Source organism: Panthera tigris (assembly GCF_018350195.1).
Source record: "Panthera tigris isolate Pti1 chromosome F3 unlocalized genomic scaffold, P.tigris_Pti1_mat1.1 chrF3_random_Un_scaffold_90, whole genome shotgun sequence".
Taxonomy (NCBI): Eukaryota; Metazoa; Chordata; class Mammalia; order Carnivora; family Felidae; genus Panthera; species Panthera tigris.
This window is the reverse complement of record NW_024962190.1, coordinates 26,546-43,384: the sequence shown is the minus strand read 5'-3', so window position 1 is coordinate 43,384 and position 16,839 is coordinate 26,546. Positions and strand designations below refer to the sequence as shown.

The 16,839-nt window shown below is 39.3% G+C and overlaps 1 protein-coding gene across 1 annotated transcript in view; it reads left to right on the top strand.

Annotated features, from left to right (window-relative positions):
- The window catches only part of LOC122236323 (ankyrin repeat domain-containing protein 26-like), a 61,076-nt gene that overhangs the window by 19,717 nt on the left and 24,520 nt on the right, over positions 1–16,839 (top strand). Inside the window, exons 6-9 of the mRNA XM_042977190.1 lie at positions 2,865–2,901; positions 8,475–8,547; positions 11,459–11,519; positions 11,632–11,834. Coding sequence (XP_042833124.1) covers positions 2,865–2,901; positions 8,475–8,547; positions 11,459–11,519; positions 11,632–11,834 — 374 coding nt within the window. The remainder of the gene's footprint in view (positions 1–2,864; positions 2,902–8,474; positions 8,548–11,458; positions 11,520–11,631; positions 11,835–16,839) is intronic.

The window sequence follows — 16,839 nt, the reverse complement described above, 5'->3', positions numbered from 1 at the left end:
CCAAATAATAAAATTTCATATAATGCAGTTGTGATAGAGGCACCCCAACGACACCCAGATTTTATTATTCACTGGAAGAGCTCACAGAACTCAGCATATAGTTGTTGCCTATGGTTTGTTATGGCGACAGGCTAGAAAGGCCAATCAGCACAGACAAAAGGTGCATGGGTGAAGTCCAGAGTAGACCAAGCACAGGCTTCCAGGAATCCTATCTTTATGGAGTTATCAGGATGTGCTTAATTCCTCCAGCATCAAATTAGAACAGCACAAGTGAAATGTTGTCTGCCAGTACGAGGCTTATGGATACTCAGTGCCCGAGGTTTTCATCAAATGCTAATCACATAGGCATCTTCTCCTTAGCATGTCCCAAAATTCCAGGTTTCCAAAAAGAAATCAAGTGTATGGCCTTAAGCACACTGATTTTACCAACACTTAGGCACAGTGAGCTTCTATTACCGAGCTAGGGAATGGTGGAAACCTTCCTTAAATCCAAGATCCCAGGGAACAACCAAGGGCCAGTCATTCAAGTAGGATATTCTGAGGGTAGCCATCTTCGGCCTGCTGGTTGAAACCTTTTCTGCATAGAGATTACAGCCCTCAATTCATTTTTGGTGGTGTCTTAAATTTTTATTTTAATAGCAAGTGAAATGATGGTTAACATGGTACTGGTTTCAGTTTCATCATCCATATGAAGTAGGTATTTGTACAAAAAAGACTAGGGCAATATTAGGTCATTATCATCTTTTTTTATGTGATTAAGCTTTCATTATGATTCTTAGATACGATCAGCATAATGATTTTTGATTTAAAATTAGAATAAAATCTCAATTATATGGAAAACCCAGGTTTGACTCATATAGTGCTGAATCCCTGTTTATAGTTATATTTGGTCATATTCATCAATTGTTTTGTTGCCTAAGTATACAAATAACTTGTATTTTTGTATTTTGCTTTATGTATTTTCATATACTTCCATATGGGAGACAGTACCCCTATTGTGTTACTTTGATCTCTATCTTAATGTTCAAGGTGACTGTATCATGGTTAATATATGCTAAGAGAAGCTTCAATGGATACCGTGTTTGGTTGTTGTACTTTGTTTGATTGTTTTTTACATTTAATGAGCCTTATTTTTTCAGCAGTTTTAAGTAAACAGAAAAATATAATAGAAAGTACAGAGAGTCTCCATATACCATACCATGCACCCATACACGCCTAGCCTCCCCTGTTGTTAACATCTTGCACGACAGTGGTCCATTTTTAGTTGTAATTATTTTTCAGTTCCTTTGTTTAGTTTTGAGTGAGAGAGCATGCATGCGTGTGAGCAGCCAAGGGGCAGAGGGAGAAGGGAGAAAGAATCCTGTGCTGTCAGCACAGAGCCTGATGCAGGCCTTGATCCCATGAACTGTGAGATCATGACCTGATCTCAGATCCAGACATGGACGCTGAAACAATTGGGCCACTGAGGCACCCTGACAAGAGTGCATTTTATATGGACATGAACTCTTCATTTGGAGGCCAAGTCTCTAATTTGCATTAGTGTTCAGCCTTGGTGTTATACATTCTATGAGTTTTAACAAATGTGTAATGATGTGAATCCACCTTTGTGGTATCGTGTGAAAGAGTTTCACTGCCTTAAAAGTCCTCTGTGCTTGGGCGCCTGGGTGGCTCAGTTGGTTAAGTGTCCGACTTTGGCTCAAGTCATGATCTCGTGGTTCCCGAGTTCGAGCCCCGTGACAGGCTCTGGAATGACAGATCGGAGCCTGGAGCCTGCTTCCGATTATGTGTCTCCCTCTCTCTCTGACCCTCCCCCCATTCATATTCTGTCTCTAAAATAAATAAACGTTAAAAAAATTTAAAAAATAGTCCTCGGAGGTGTGCCCCTTTTTCCCTACATTCACCCCAACCCTTACCCCATAGTCTTGCTCTTTAAAGAGTGTCATATAGTAACAATCATACAGTGGATATCGTTGAATGTTTAGAACATTAAAATTCCCCACTAATTGAATGTAGGCATTCAAGATATTCTTTGCATTTTGTTTTGTTTTGTTGTTCATCAGTAGAGGATCTGATGACATATGCCTTCCATGAATAAAAGCATGATTTTTCTAGATGTGTGTCACCTAATGGGGAGGGTTGAGAAAAATGACATCATGAGCCACTGCATAGCACTAACATTGGGATCATCCTCTGTGATGTTCATTGGGTCTAGATCTCTAGCAATGGAAGGAGACAGTCTCGAGAAGTTAGAACTTTATCAAATTGGAATGCCACATCCTTCCTACTTACCTTGTCATTGGAAATAAGGCCAGGGAGAGTCTGTTTGCTATGGTTTGGCCATGATTCAAAGTACAATAGCTATGGAGCACATTTGTGAGGTGTTGTTTCATCCTAAAACTGAACAGTCTCTACTAAACGGCTGGGGAAGTTCTGCTGTGTTACAGAAAAAAAAAAAAAAAAAAAAAAAAAAAAAAAAAACCTCTCTTTTAACTTCTATAGCAGTGGAAGTCCAGAAAAATCATGCTAGTTTCAGTTTGACATTGTCAGCTTGTGATAATCATTCTCCTAACGACACCATTTTCCTCTAGTGTCATAGAGTCGGTCAGTGATGGCCATTGTAAACATAAGTTCACCTGTAGGTGTCAAATTTTGATAAAACCCATTCTTGCTTTTGGTCAACATAGAGGAGAAAGTAAGATTTCTTAGTGCTTTAAGCCTACGAATGGTATAATTACCATTCAGTGTAGTGTGGTTTCCAGGTGTGGTCCCAAAGCAATACTTTTTAACAAATCATAAGCTGTGCACTTGTAATTTCCTCTATTTTTCGATTGCTGATTTAACATGTATTTTGCTTTCTTCTTTAGGAGCAGATAAGAATGCTGAGGAAGACTCTATAACCAGGTAGGATTTTTATGGATTTGTAAAAATGACATTCGTTGGGGCACCCGTGTGGCTCAGTCGGTTAAGGGTGTGACTCTTGATTTCAACTCAGGTTTGTGAGATCAAGCCCCATGTCAGGTTTTTCGCTGACAGCCTCCTTGGGATATCTTTCCCGATTTCTGTGTGCACTCACTCTCAAAGTATAAAGGAATGAAATGAAATGAAATGGAAAATGAAAGGAAAGGAAGTGAAATGAATGAACTGAAAATTATGTGTTTCCTAAGGGAACGCAGAGAACAAAAGCAGTTGTTGAGTGTCTACCCTGTACAAGACAATATTTCCTATGCATAACATCTGTTAAGTTATATAGCATTGCATAGCTTTGCAAAATAGCTGTGTTGCTGTAGCCTACTTTTTATTAGTTTGGCAACTGTGGTTCAGGGAGGTTGATGAGTCGACCATGATTCCATAGTTAATGGGTAGCTAAGGGGCTTTGCCCATCAGCCTGTTTAGCTTCCACATCCATTCTCTGGTTCCTCAGCAGCACTGAGATGAAGATACAGATCCTAGGGCAGATCAACTCAGAATGTCAAAGCTAATCATGTCGGAACTCTAATTTAGGGTTTTCTTAAGAAACCAGATTAGTGCAAGCATTTGCCCTTATGTATTTGACCACTAGTGCTAACAAAAGTCATTAGTGCAGTGGAAACTAGTCCCTTGTTTTTACCATCCGAGATTTTAGGATGGATGTCAGCTATGGCCATGGTGTCACAGCTTTTACATAATAAACAAGATGTCGTCAGGCAGCTCCTTAGATGTGGTGATATCCCTTCTTCTTGACACAAATGAGTTTTCTGTAAGGGAAGGGTATTTAGTTGTAGACCATGTTACGTTAATTAAATTCAGTCTCTATCTCAAGGATATTGCTAGGATATTTCAAGGATTCTCTGTTGCCTAGGTTCCCAGTCTGGTTTCCCTTTGGACTAGTACCCTTGACTAGTTCTAGGAAGCTATTTCTTTTTTGGAGATTTTTTCCCTATGACGTTTCTGTACTGTGTTTTTGCCTTTTTACTTTCTTCTCTGGGTTTCTTGGTATTTCTTTATTTTTCCATTAATATTTCCTCTTCTGCCAGCTAAGGACTCTCCATTTTTCCAGAGGCCAAATCAAAACTACTTAGAGTCTCAAGAATTAGGGAACCTCAGATATTAATTCATCAAAATACCCTCTAGTAATTCAACCTCTGTTTAACCTCCTTTCCCAATGGTTGCTTACATGGACAGTTTGAAACTCAAAAGAGATTGAAGTGACCTAGTTGGATATGATAAGTCACAGAAATGAGACTTAAATTTGGGTTCTTTTCCTTCTTTCTTTCTTTCATTTCTTTCTTTGTTTTTTGTCTTCATCTTGCAGACAAATATTTTAATAATAGAAATCTGGGGAGTGGGTCTAATGAATACAATGAAGGAGGGTAAGAATCGAATTAGCAGAGGAGACCAGGTTTCAAGAAGAACAACACTGAGTTGGATAGAAACAAGAGTGTTAGGAAAGATGTCAGAATATGGGGGATTATGCCAAGTGAGATAAAGGAGAATGACAGGAATGAAGGACCCAGGAATAGGGGAGTTGTTTAGAAAGGCATATTCAGGGGCACCTGGGTGGCTCAGTCGGTTGAGCGTCCGACTTCAGCTCAGGTCACGATCTCACGGTTCATGAGTTCGAGCCCCGCGTCAGGCTCTGGGCTGACGGCTCAGAGCCTGGAGCCTGCTTCCGATTCTGTGTCTCCCTCTCTCTCTGCCCCTCCCCCATTCATGCTCTGTCTCTCTCTGTCTCAAAAATAAATAAACATTAAAAAAAAATTTAATAGAAAGGCATATTCAAATAGAGAGTTCAAGAGGGTCGTGACCAGGTTTCTGCTTTTGTGTGTGTTGGTTTCATTGAAGGTGCGAGCATACCTCAGATTTTCTGATGAGAGAGATTAAAAATCATTTGAGCTGCAGGGAAGAGTATTTTTACAGCAAATAGAAATATTATATCCCTTACTTCCACCCCAACTGAGGGAGGATAGCTTAGATCCTCTCAAGGAATTGGGGGTGGGGGGTGGAGATTCTGAACATCAGAGATGTATGGCCCAAGGCAAGCTGTCTCCTCACTCCACCTCTTTTCCTAAATCTGTGATGCCCTTCCCATGTACTTGTAGGGCTGTGCAGGGGTAGGACTGACTTGTGAAATCAGTAAGGGAGCTTCATCTGGATCGGTGATAACATGCCTATGTTGAGGTGACTGTGTGGATGAGTGAGACTCCCAATTCGCTTGTTCTCCAGGAGCAGGACATGGTCCCTACCCTCGGTCATTGGAGCCCATCCTTGTTGTAGGAGTGTATGGCTTCATAGGCTACAGATTGAAAGGTTGGGGAATGCCACAGAACTGTGCCGAAGAGTGATGTAGGAGTGGGAGCTCATAGGGAAGAAAATATTCAGGCAGCGTATAGAGAAATAGAGGCACAACTACCGGGACCATTTGATCGCAGTCTCTCTCCTTGGGTAGCTGAATGCCCCTGAAGGCTTGGAAGGTCTTGCTAGATATTATGGACCTAAATAAGGCAAGACCAGAGTGGTAACAAAGTTGGCCTTGGGAACTTTTAATCTTTTAATCTCTAGTTAGTACGACCACTCATAACCTCGAAACCCAAACTTTGATATATTTAGTTAAACGGAGGTCTACCTCACACACAATGTAATATGTGATGCAACAACTCTGGATGGTCCACCATGTTCACCATAAGTGTAACACCCATCTGGTAAAGTATGATGCTATTACGATACCACTGACTAGATTCCCTATGCTGTACCTTTGAGCCTTGTGATTTATTCATTCTATAACTGGAACACTGAACTTCCCTCTCCCCTTCCCCCATTTTGTCCATCCCCCCACCTCCCCTCCCTTCTGGAAAGAGTCAATTCTCTGTTTTTATGGGGCTGTTTCTGCTTTTGCTCTGTTTGTTCATTTATTCCCCTTTTTACATTCTACACAGAAGTGAAATCATATAGGATTTGTCTTTCTCTGTCTGACTTATTTCACTTAGCCTCATACCATCTAGGTATATCCATGATGTTGCAGATCTCATTCTGTTTTATAGCTGCGTAATATTTCATTGTGTGAGTGTGTGCGTGTGTGTGTGTGTGTGTGTGTGTGTGTGTGTGCTTGGTCTGTTCATGTATTGGTGGACACTTGGGTTGCTTCCATATCTTGTCTATTGTAAATAATGCTATAATAAAGATAGGGGTGCATATATCTTTTTTGAATTAGTATTTCCATTTCCCTTGGGTAAATAAATACCCAGTAGTGGAATCACTGGATCCTATGGTATTTGTGTTTTTAATTTGTTGAGGCCCCTCCATACTGGCTTTCACTGTGGTGATACCAATTTACATCCCATGACCGGTGCACAAGGGTTGTTTTTTCTCCACATCCTGAGCACCCTTGTTGTTTCCTGTGTGTTGAAACTGAGCCATTCTGACAGATGTGAGGTGAGAAGTCATTGTAGTAACGTTTATACATTTAATTTTCAACCGTGTCAGAGCATTCCCTGCCTGTCACATTTGGTTATGGAAACTCAGACTGGGTCTTTCCTGGAGATTTCACAGGTTAGCAGAGGTGGAGTCAAAATAGAGAACTGAAAGTTTTTTTAAAACAGGGTCCAAATTGTGAAAGACCTGTATTCTAGAAACCGTAAAACACTGATGAAAGAAATTGAAGGTGACGGAAAGAGAAAGACATCCGATGCTCACAGATGGGAAGAATACATATTTTTAAAGTGTCTACACTACCCAAAAGCATCTACAGATGTCATGCAATCCCTGTCAACATACCAACAGCATTTGTCACAGAGCTAGATAAACAATCCTAAACGTTGTATAGAACCACAAAAACTTGAATGGCCAAAGCAGTATTGCAAAAGAGGAAACTGGAGGTATCGCAGTCTCAGATTTCAAGTTTTCTTCCAAAGCTGTAGTAATCCAAACAGTATGGTGAGTACTGGCATACAAAATAGCCTCATAGCTCAGTAGAATAGAACCGAAACCCAGAAACAAATCCACCACTGTATGGTCAGTTCATCTTCCACAAACAGGAAAGACTATCCAGTGGGGAAAAGGCAGTCTCTTCACCAAATGGTGTTGGGTAAACCAGACAAGTCACATTCCAAAGAATGAAACTGGGCCAATTTCTGTACCATACACACAAATAATCTCAAAATGAATTAAAGACCTAAGTGTGAGACCTTAAACCATAAAAAATCCTTGAAGAGAGTACAGGCTGTCATTTCTCTGACTCTGGCTGTAGCAACATTTTACTAGTTATGTCTCCTGAGCCAAGGGAAATAAAGCAAGAAGAAACTATGGGGACTACATGAACCTATAAAGCTTTTGCACAGTGAAGGAAAACGTCAAAACTAAAAGGCATCCTCTGGGATGGGAGAACATATTTGCAAACATTTTGCAAATCCAGTAAAGGGTTAGTATCCACAAAGTATAAAAAATTGATATGAGTAAACATCCTCCCCTCCAAAAAAGCCCAGTTTAAAAATGAGCAGAAGACATAACCAGACATTTTTCCAAAGACAATATACAGATGGTCAACAGACACATGAAAAAAGGCTCCCCAAAACTACAACGAGATACCATGTCACACATGTCAGAATCGTTAAACTCCAAGACACAAGAAGCAAGTGTTTGCGAGGATGTGGAGACAAAGGAAACCTCTTGCACTGTTGGTGGAAATGCAAATGGGTGCGGCCCCTCTGGAAAACAGTATGGAGATTCCTCAAAAAATTAAAAAGAGAACTCTCCTATGATCCAGTTATTGCACTATTGGATACTAACCAAAAAAAATACAAAAAACACGAATTCCATGGGACACACGCACCCCTGTGTTTATTGCAGCATTATTTCTAATAGCCAGCGCAAACGTCCATTGACAATTGAGTGAATGGAGAAGTTCTATATGTATGTATCTGTGTGTTTATATGTTTTTCATACACACACACACACACACACACACACACAAACACACACACCCTGGAATATTACTCAACCATAAAACAATGAAATCTTGCCATTTACAATGACCTGGATGGAGCCTGAGAGCAGTATGTTAAGGAAAGTCAGGGAAAGACAAATACTATATGATTTTACTCATGTAGCACTTAAGAAACAACAAATGAGCAAAGGAGAAAAAGAAGGAGAGACAAACCAAGAAATAGGCTCTTAACTGCCGAGAACAAACAGATGGTTGCCAGAGAGGAAGTGAGTGGTGGGAGGGCTGAAAGAGGTGATGGGGATGAAGGAGTGCCCTTGTCATGATGAGCATGGGGTGAGTATGGAGTTGGTGAATCACTATATTAATAAACTAATATAACACTGGATGCTATTATTACTGGAATTATAATAAAACTTAATGAAAAAAACCAGAGGCCAACTTTTAATTATACCAAGAAACGTGGTTTAATACACAGATAGCTGACCTTTCACTTAATTTTTTAAATTTTCTTTTAAAATAAATGAACATGTTTTTGTTGTATATTTTTGCTCTAAAGGCTTTCCGACAAACCTGGTCTTGATGATTCATGGTCTACATCAGCTAGACAAGACTTAGATTTTGGTACCAAGGTAAAGTACCCTCCTGTGAAACTCACTTTCCTGCTCTGAATTTAGTTTTCTCCCTTATTTACTCTGAAAATTAAGAGGAGACTGTGTATCATCATTTTATGTGTGTCATGGAAAGTTGGCAAGAACAAACCACTTTACAGATACATGACGCGTTGAATGTTTTGTTTTGTTTTGTTGTACTTTGGTAAATCCTACAGGTGGAGGCTGATAAAAGAATGGGCTGGAAAATATATAATGACCGTCAAATTATATTAGGAAAAGCTTTCCCACAATGGAGGAAATGTGACATTTGGTTAAGGATAAGGATTCTTACTGTGATAGTAACATGACTGATAATACTCATGCCTAAATGAAACCCGATTGGGTCCAAGTATCTATTGTAGGTTGCCCCCCGCCCCGGGCAAGTTTTATTTTGGTGAGATACAGGATTTTCCTTTGGCTCTATCCTTTGTTCTACATTTAGACTAAAATCATATTAGAAAATGTTGAAATTTAGATGTTTACATCATTTCTCAACATTTACCTTACAAAAGTGTTCCCCTGTAGTTTTGAAATAACTCCATGAAGAGTAAGTTAAATTTGTGCATCTCCCCGAAGAATACGTATTTTGCTGAAAAGAGTAGCTCTATGGGCAGAGGCTCTTCATAGCCAAGTTGTCAAATTTCTAATTTCAGAAATCTTTCATACTGTAGCTTTGAAAACTATCTCCTCCTAGTCCTTGTGTCAGATTCTAAAATTTAAAGTTTCAGACATCTGGTATTTATTTAAATATTCATTTCAAACCCCTACATCATTATAAGCTACTGGAGGTTAGGAAACAAACTTGTTTGACTCCTGGAGCTCCTAGAATAAAGTCTTGCTTGGAAGAAGCAATGTCATGGTTTTTCAATGTGAATAAATGAGTAGGGAAATGGAATTCCGTAGAATGGAGTTTGAAAAGTAACAAAATACGCATGATATATCACAATTAAATATTTGAATTTAAAAAGTAAGGCTTCAGTTTACATTCCGTTTTAGCGTTTAATACATATAAACGCAAATGAATTCTACTGAGGAAATCAGGAGTTACATAAGAAAGAAGGTTACAGTATATTTTTAGTATCCTCCCATTGTGAGCTTAGAATTGCAGAGAAAAAGTCCTCAGCCTTTGTTTGCTTACCCCATCTGTGTCCCATTACATACATCCTTTGAAGGTTCCCATTTCTTCCTAGAATTCTCATTCCCAATTCTTTCTCCATAGTGAAAGTTGATGTGTTAGGAACCTCTCTTTTTCTGTTCTTTTGTTAGTCTAGTAGTAATTTATAGCTTTTACTAAGTGGTAGATGCCAGGAATTGAACAATTTATTTTATAGTGAAAAAAATTAAATTATTTATTACAGTACTTATAACCCGGTAACTGTAGTGTGATTAAAGTCAGTATTATTAGGGATATACTGTGAATCAAAGCCTCTGTTTTACGTATAGGTTATATATATATATATATATATATATATATATATATATATATATATCTTTCAAAGGTTTAAAAGAGACTATTGTTCATAGTATATTCCCAGTCCTACTTATGTACCTGTTGAAAAATGTATGTTGTTTCCACTTACCTTATTTTGCTCACATTTCTCCTTTTCTTCCTTGTCTTAAGCTCATGCTTCATTGATTGGTCATGTCTCATTTTTTTTTTCCTTTTTTCCTCTTCTCCCCCCATGCTTTTAAAGATATTTTTGATGTTTTTAAGTTTATTTATTATGGAGCGCGCGAGAGAGACAGAGTGCAAGCGGGGTAGGGTCAGAGACAGAGGGAGACACAGAATCCAAAGCAGGCTCCAGGCTCGGAGCTGTGAACACAGAGCTCAATGTGGGGCTCAAACCCACAAACCGTGAGATCATGACTCATGAGCTGAAGTTGGACGCTGAGCTGACTGAGCCACCTATGTGTTCTCACCACCATGCTCTTTTTTAATGGTTTCCCCTACCCTAATATTTCCTTGCAGAAAACATTTCTTTAGTGTCTGTTCTTTTAGTACATCACTTTCTGTCAACTCCATTGTCAACATATTGGTTATGGAATTCTGTCTGTGTGTGGTTTTCATCCATGACTCATTGCCCCACAAGGTTTATTATTCTTTTTTCTCTTTCTTGGAAGGAGCTGAGCTAAATGTTTTTGTAGTGTTTGTATTTCTCTTGGAAAGGGAGGGAGAGAGAGAGAGAATGAGCAAGTGCTAGTAGGGAGGCGCAGACAGAGAGGGAAGGAGGGAATTTCAAGCAGGTTCCACGCTGTCAGCACAGAGCCCGATGTGTGGCTTGAACCCCACTAACCGTGAGTTCATGACCTGAGCTGACATCAAAACTGGGTCACTTAACTGACTGAGCCACCCAGGAGTCCCAGAAGGAGCTACATTTAAATAGTCTTATTTGTATTTAGTGTTTTGAGAAACATAAGCCACTTAAACTGTTTGAAATTCCAACTTACCAACATAAGATACTACTGAAGAGTAAGTTTGTATATTTTCTCTTACAAGAGATAGTTCATGCCAGTATAAATCATGCAAACACTTCACAAGATAACATATTTAAATTTCTTAGTGTTAGTTTTTTCAACATGCTTTCAATTACCTAGGGTTCAATGTTTATCTGAGGTTACTTTGGTAAAGTATTTACCCGATATTAATCAGTTACAGGTACGGCGAGTAACATTTGGGACTACTTATGAGATCTCTTTTAATCCTCACCACATAAGGAAATGGAGACTGGTAATAAATAGTTAACGGCATAACTGAGATGTGAATCTACATTTGAATGATTCCAAAGCCTGTGTTCCTTGTGTAATGGTGCTCATTTGGTAATGGTGAATATTACAATGATTTTATCGAATTGGATTCTTGTAATCCTTAAAGCTATTAATTCTTTTCTAGAATGTCCCGAAATCACGCATAGCAAAGCTACTGCATTCTTCTTGGCAATTCATTAAAAACAGTAAGCTATTGGAAGACTTGTATTATTCACTAATTCTTGTCCATTCTTGTGTTATTCACTAATTTGAAGTTACAGATATTTTCATGTCCTCTTTACTTTGTTTTCTACTAAGTGAAACCAAAACGTGGCACTGTGAAACCAGAAGGTGGAACCTTATCTGAGGACAGCAATCCTGATTCTGAAAATAAAGATATGGCTGAAACTCTTTCCAAACCACCAGTCAGAGTTTATGGCGATCCTGTTCCTGTTTTACCATCATCTAAATCTCTTCTGAAACCTTCTCTCAAGACGTTAGCTGTCCTTGGTCTTGCAAATGTAAGTTGTTTCGTTTTATACTGCCCCCACCCGTACCATCCTCTTGCTCCTTATAATGATGAAAAGGATCTTAGGAAGAAATGGAAGTCCTCAAGATCATAATAGAAATCAGTGTAATGACAACAGAGAGGAAGGTACAGGATTGAAATTTAGAAAGTTTGGTGGGAGTAGACAAATCTCGGGTATGCCTTTATGGAAGCAAAGAAGGAGAAGGCAGCTGGAAAGAATAGCTCGATGCATATGAAGATGAGGAGGGGGGTGAAGGGGAAGAATTCATTTTAGAAGGGCGAGTTGAACTTAAAGTATGAAGAGTTGAGAGAAAGTATCATAAAATCACAGCAGCAATAGTGGGATTAAGGCAGAGAAGATGCTCTTTAAATTATAAAATGTGGGAGGGAATATTTTCAGTGCAAATTAAGAAAAAAAAAGCCAGGTAACAACCAAAAAATACTTAGACTCTTCTGAATGACTTACAGCTGATTTCTTTGAAGAACCGAAAGAAATTTTTGCCCTTACATTTCAGTTTAATAAAGGTGATATCCTAGATTTAGTTTAGCAAAACCTGTGTTTCTAAGGAATGCAAAGTGAAATCTGTTTTAGTCCATACCAGGTTGATTGCGAATTTTCACTTTTTGGCTATTGTCTTTCTTGGGGTTTCTAAGGTAACCTATTGTGTGGTATAATCTTGGTATATTTTAGGTCTTTTTGAGTAGAAAGAGAGGAAATAAACATTTATTCTTTTCATTAAATAAAATTTCTGGTGATGTAAATAAGGTTCTTTATCCATGAAATGAAAAACTAAATTTGAAGCTGCAACACTGAATTTGTTTTTTGTTTTTTAGCTTCTTTATTTATTTTGAGAAAGAGAGCAAGCAGGGTAGGGACAGGGAGAGAGGGGAGAGACAGAGAGAATCCCAAACAGGTTCTTCATTGTCAGCACAGAGCTCGATGCATAGCTCAGACTCACAAACCAGTTTGCAAGATGACGACCTGAGCCCAAATCAAGATGCTTAACTGCCTGAGCTACCCAGGTGCCACTTAAGCTGCCACACTCTGAAAGAAAAAAATATATAAAATATGTTTTCTGCATTCTGAATTATCTTTTTTTAATTTTGAGTTTTCAAGTCTTTATTTTGAGAGAGAGAAAGAGTAAGACAGAGGCAGAGAGAGAGAGAGAGAGAGAGAGAGAGAGAGAGAATCCTAAGCAGGCTCTGTGCTGCCAGTGTCAAACCCGACACAGAACTTGAATAACCTGAGCCCAAATCAAGTTGGACGCTTAACCAGCTGAGCCACCCAGGTGCCACTCTTGTTTTAATAGTATCTGCATAGAATAGACACATACACACATTTCAAATGAATGAACTCAACATGTATAAATTTTTGTCTAATATGAACTCTTTGTCATGACAGAATCATAAGGAATGAAAGGTTGCCAAGAGGGTATGCAAAATTCGTTGTAGGAGGTGATTTTTACTTTTTTGAATATTTCCGACAATAGATACATTTTTAAAACAATATTGATTTATTTTTGAGAGAGATGGAGCATGAGTGGGGGAAGGGCCGAGAGAGAGGGAGACACAGAATCTGACGCAGGCTTCAGGCTCTGAGCTGTCAGCACAGAGCCTGACATGCGGGGATCGAGCTCAGGAACCATGAGATCGTGACCTGAGCTGAAGTCGGATGCTTAGCCGACTGAGTCCCCCAAGCACCCCAAGATACATTTTATATTATTCAGGGGAAACTTTAGTATTCATAGTTGTTCAACTTAGCATGTAAATTATTCTTTCATGTCTAAAACTGAGAAAGACTGCTGAGTTTGTTTTTTTTTTCTTTTTTTGGTCCCTTTCTTCTTTCCTCCTGGGAATGTTCAGTCTTCCTTGATAATCAAACATGTATTTGAAGACTTTAAAATCTTCAAATTGGATGATCATAAATATATTAGTTGCTTAATGCTAGATTCCTTCTTGGGTCTTTAACCACCTTCCTATATGGTGTAGATAGGAAATTAGAGCTCTTCATATGCTGTTCCCAGTGGAATAATAAAACTATATGAAGTTTAAAATCGGGTTTTATATTTTTCTTAGACCTCGTGGTAGTGCTGGAAAATGGCTCAAAATTCTGTAATCCTGTATTTCTCTTCTATACTTTAAATCTTGTCCCTTAAGATTAACTTTTTCATTCGTTTTACTATTTTTTTTAATGTTGATTTTTGAGAGAGAGTGAGGGAGAATATGAATCGCAAGCCGACTCCATGTTTCGTGTGGACCTGATGCAGGGCTTGATCCCACGGCCTTGGGATCATGACTCGAGCTGAAACTAAGAGTTGGATGTGCAACTGACTGAGCCACCCAGGCGTCCCAAGATTAATTACTAAAAAGCAGTATTCTTATAAAATCCTGAATTAGTGTTTCACAGTTAAAACTTTTTATGACTCTTAATGCTATTCACTACAGAAATGACTATTTGTGTATATTAGTAAAAGCATATTTTACATCCTTAAAACTACTGTTGAAATATAGAGTTGAAATCTTGAATCTCATGTTTTTTTTCCCCTGCTTTTGTGATTGTATTATTTTTACTCCTTAAGAATATTTTTAGTGTTTGTTTATTTTTGAGAGAGAGAAAGTGAGGGAGAAGGGGAGGGGTAGGGAGAGGCGTACAGAGGGACCAAAGCAGGCTCTGTGCTGACAGCAGAGAGCCTGATGCGGGGCTTGAAGTCATGAACCAAGAGCTCATGACGTGAGCCAAAGTCGGAGACTTAACTGACTGAGCCACCCAGGCACCCCTCCCCTGTTTTCATTATTATTCTTTATTTATTCTTTATTTTTATTATTTGACAATTTAGTGTCCAATAAGGGAATATATAGTGTGTACAGTGTAGTCTTGGCTTAGGGAGTAGATTCCTGGAATTCATCACTTCCGGATAACCCCAGGGCTTATTCCAACATGTGCCCTCCTCAATGCCCACCATCCCTTTTTTCCACCCCCTTATCTCCCCACCCCCATCAACCCTCAGCTTGTTCTCTGTCTTTTAAGAGCGTCATATGGTTTGCCTCCCTCTAGGTATTTGTAACTATTTATTCTTTCCCTTCCCCTATGATCTTGTGTGAAGTTTTCAAATTCCACTTATGAGTGAAAACATACGATATCTTTCTCTTGACTGACTTATTTCACTTGGCATCATACCTTCCAGTTGCTTCCACAGTGTTGCAAATGGCAAGATTCCATTCTTTTTCATGGCCAAGTCGTATTATTCCATTGTAGATAGACCACCACCTCTTCTTTAGCCATTCATCAGTTGATGGACATTTGGGCTCTTTCCATAATTTGGCGATCGTTGATAGAACTGCTATCAACTCTGGGGTACATGTGCCCTTACAAATCAGCACTCCTGTATCCTTTGGATAAATGCCTAATAGTGCTGTTCCTGGGTTGTAGGGTAATTCTATTTTTAATTTTTTTGAGGAACCTCCACACTGCTTTCCAGAGTGGCTGCACCCGTTTGCATTGCCACCAACAGTGCAAGAGGGTTCCCATTTCGCCACATCCTCGCCAACATCTGTTATTTCCAGAAGTGTGAATTTCACCACCACACTCTGACTGATTGAGGTGTTATCCCAGTGGGGTTTGATTTGTATTTCCTGGATGATGCATGATGTTGAGCATCTTTGCATGTGTCCATTGGCCATCTGGATGTCTTCTTTGGAAAAGTTGTCTATTCACGTCCTCTGCCCCTTTCTTCGCTTACTTGGTTTTGGGGTGTTGAGTTTGGCAAGTTCTTTATAGACTTTTTTATCCTAACCCTTTATGTGATATGCCATTTGCAAATACATATCTTCTCCCATTCCGTTGGTTGCCTTTAAAGTTGTTGATTGTTGCCTTTAGTGTGTCCAGCTTTGTATCTTTTTTTTTAATTTTTTTAATGTTTATTTTATTATTTTTGAGACAGAGAGAGACAGAGCATGAACGGGGGAGAGGCAGAGAGAGAGGGAGACACAGAATTGGAAGCAGGCTCCAGGCTCTGAGCCATCAGCCCAGAGCCCAACGTGGGGCTCGAACTCACGGACCGCGAGATCGTGACCTGAGCCGAAGTCGGACGCTTAACCAACTGAGCCACCCAGGCACCCCCCAGCTTTGTATCTTGATGAGGTCCCAAAACTCACTTTTGCTTTTATTTTCCCTTGCCTTTGGAGACATGTCAAGTAAGTAATTGCTGCAGCCGAGGTCAGAGAGGTGGTTGCCTGTTTTCTCCTCTAGGATTTTGATGGTTTCCTGTCTCACGGTTACCTTTTTCATGAATTGGAGTTTATGTTTGTGTAAGGTGTAAGAAAGTGGTCCAGGTTCACTCTTGTGCATGTTGCTGTCCAGTTCTCCCAGCACCATTAGCTAAAGAGACTGTCTTTTTTGTATTGGCTACTCTTTCCTGCTTTGTTGGAGCTTAGTTGGCCACACATCTGTGGGCCCATTTCTGGGTTCTCTATTCTATTCCATTGGCCTCTGTGCTTGTTTGGAGCTAATACCATGCATTTGAGGGGTCCAGCTTTGTAGTACAGTCTAAAGTCCGGGATTGTGATGACTCCCCCACTCTGGTTTTCTTTTTCAACCTTACTTTGGTTGTTCTGGTCTGGGTCTTTTGTGGTTCTCTCCAAAGTTTAGGATTGTTTGTTCTAGTTCTGTGAAGAATGCTGCTGTTATTTTGTTTGGGATTGCATTGAATGTGCAGATTGCTTTGGGTCGTATTGACATTTTAACAATGTTTGTTCTTGCAGTCTATGAGCATGGGATATTTTCCGGGTTCTTTGTGTGTTCTTCAGTTTCTTTCATAAGTTGTCTATAGTTTTCAGCATACAGATCTTTTACCTCTTTGGTTATGTTTAATGCTAGGTGTTTAATGTTTTGGTGCAGTGGTAAATGGAATCGATTCTTTGATATCTCTTTCTAATGCTTCATGATTGGTGTATAGACATGCAACCGATTTGGGTGCATTGATTTTTATCCTGCAGCT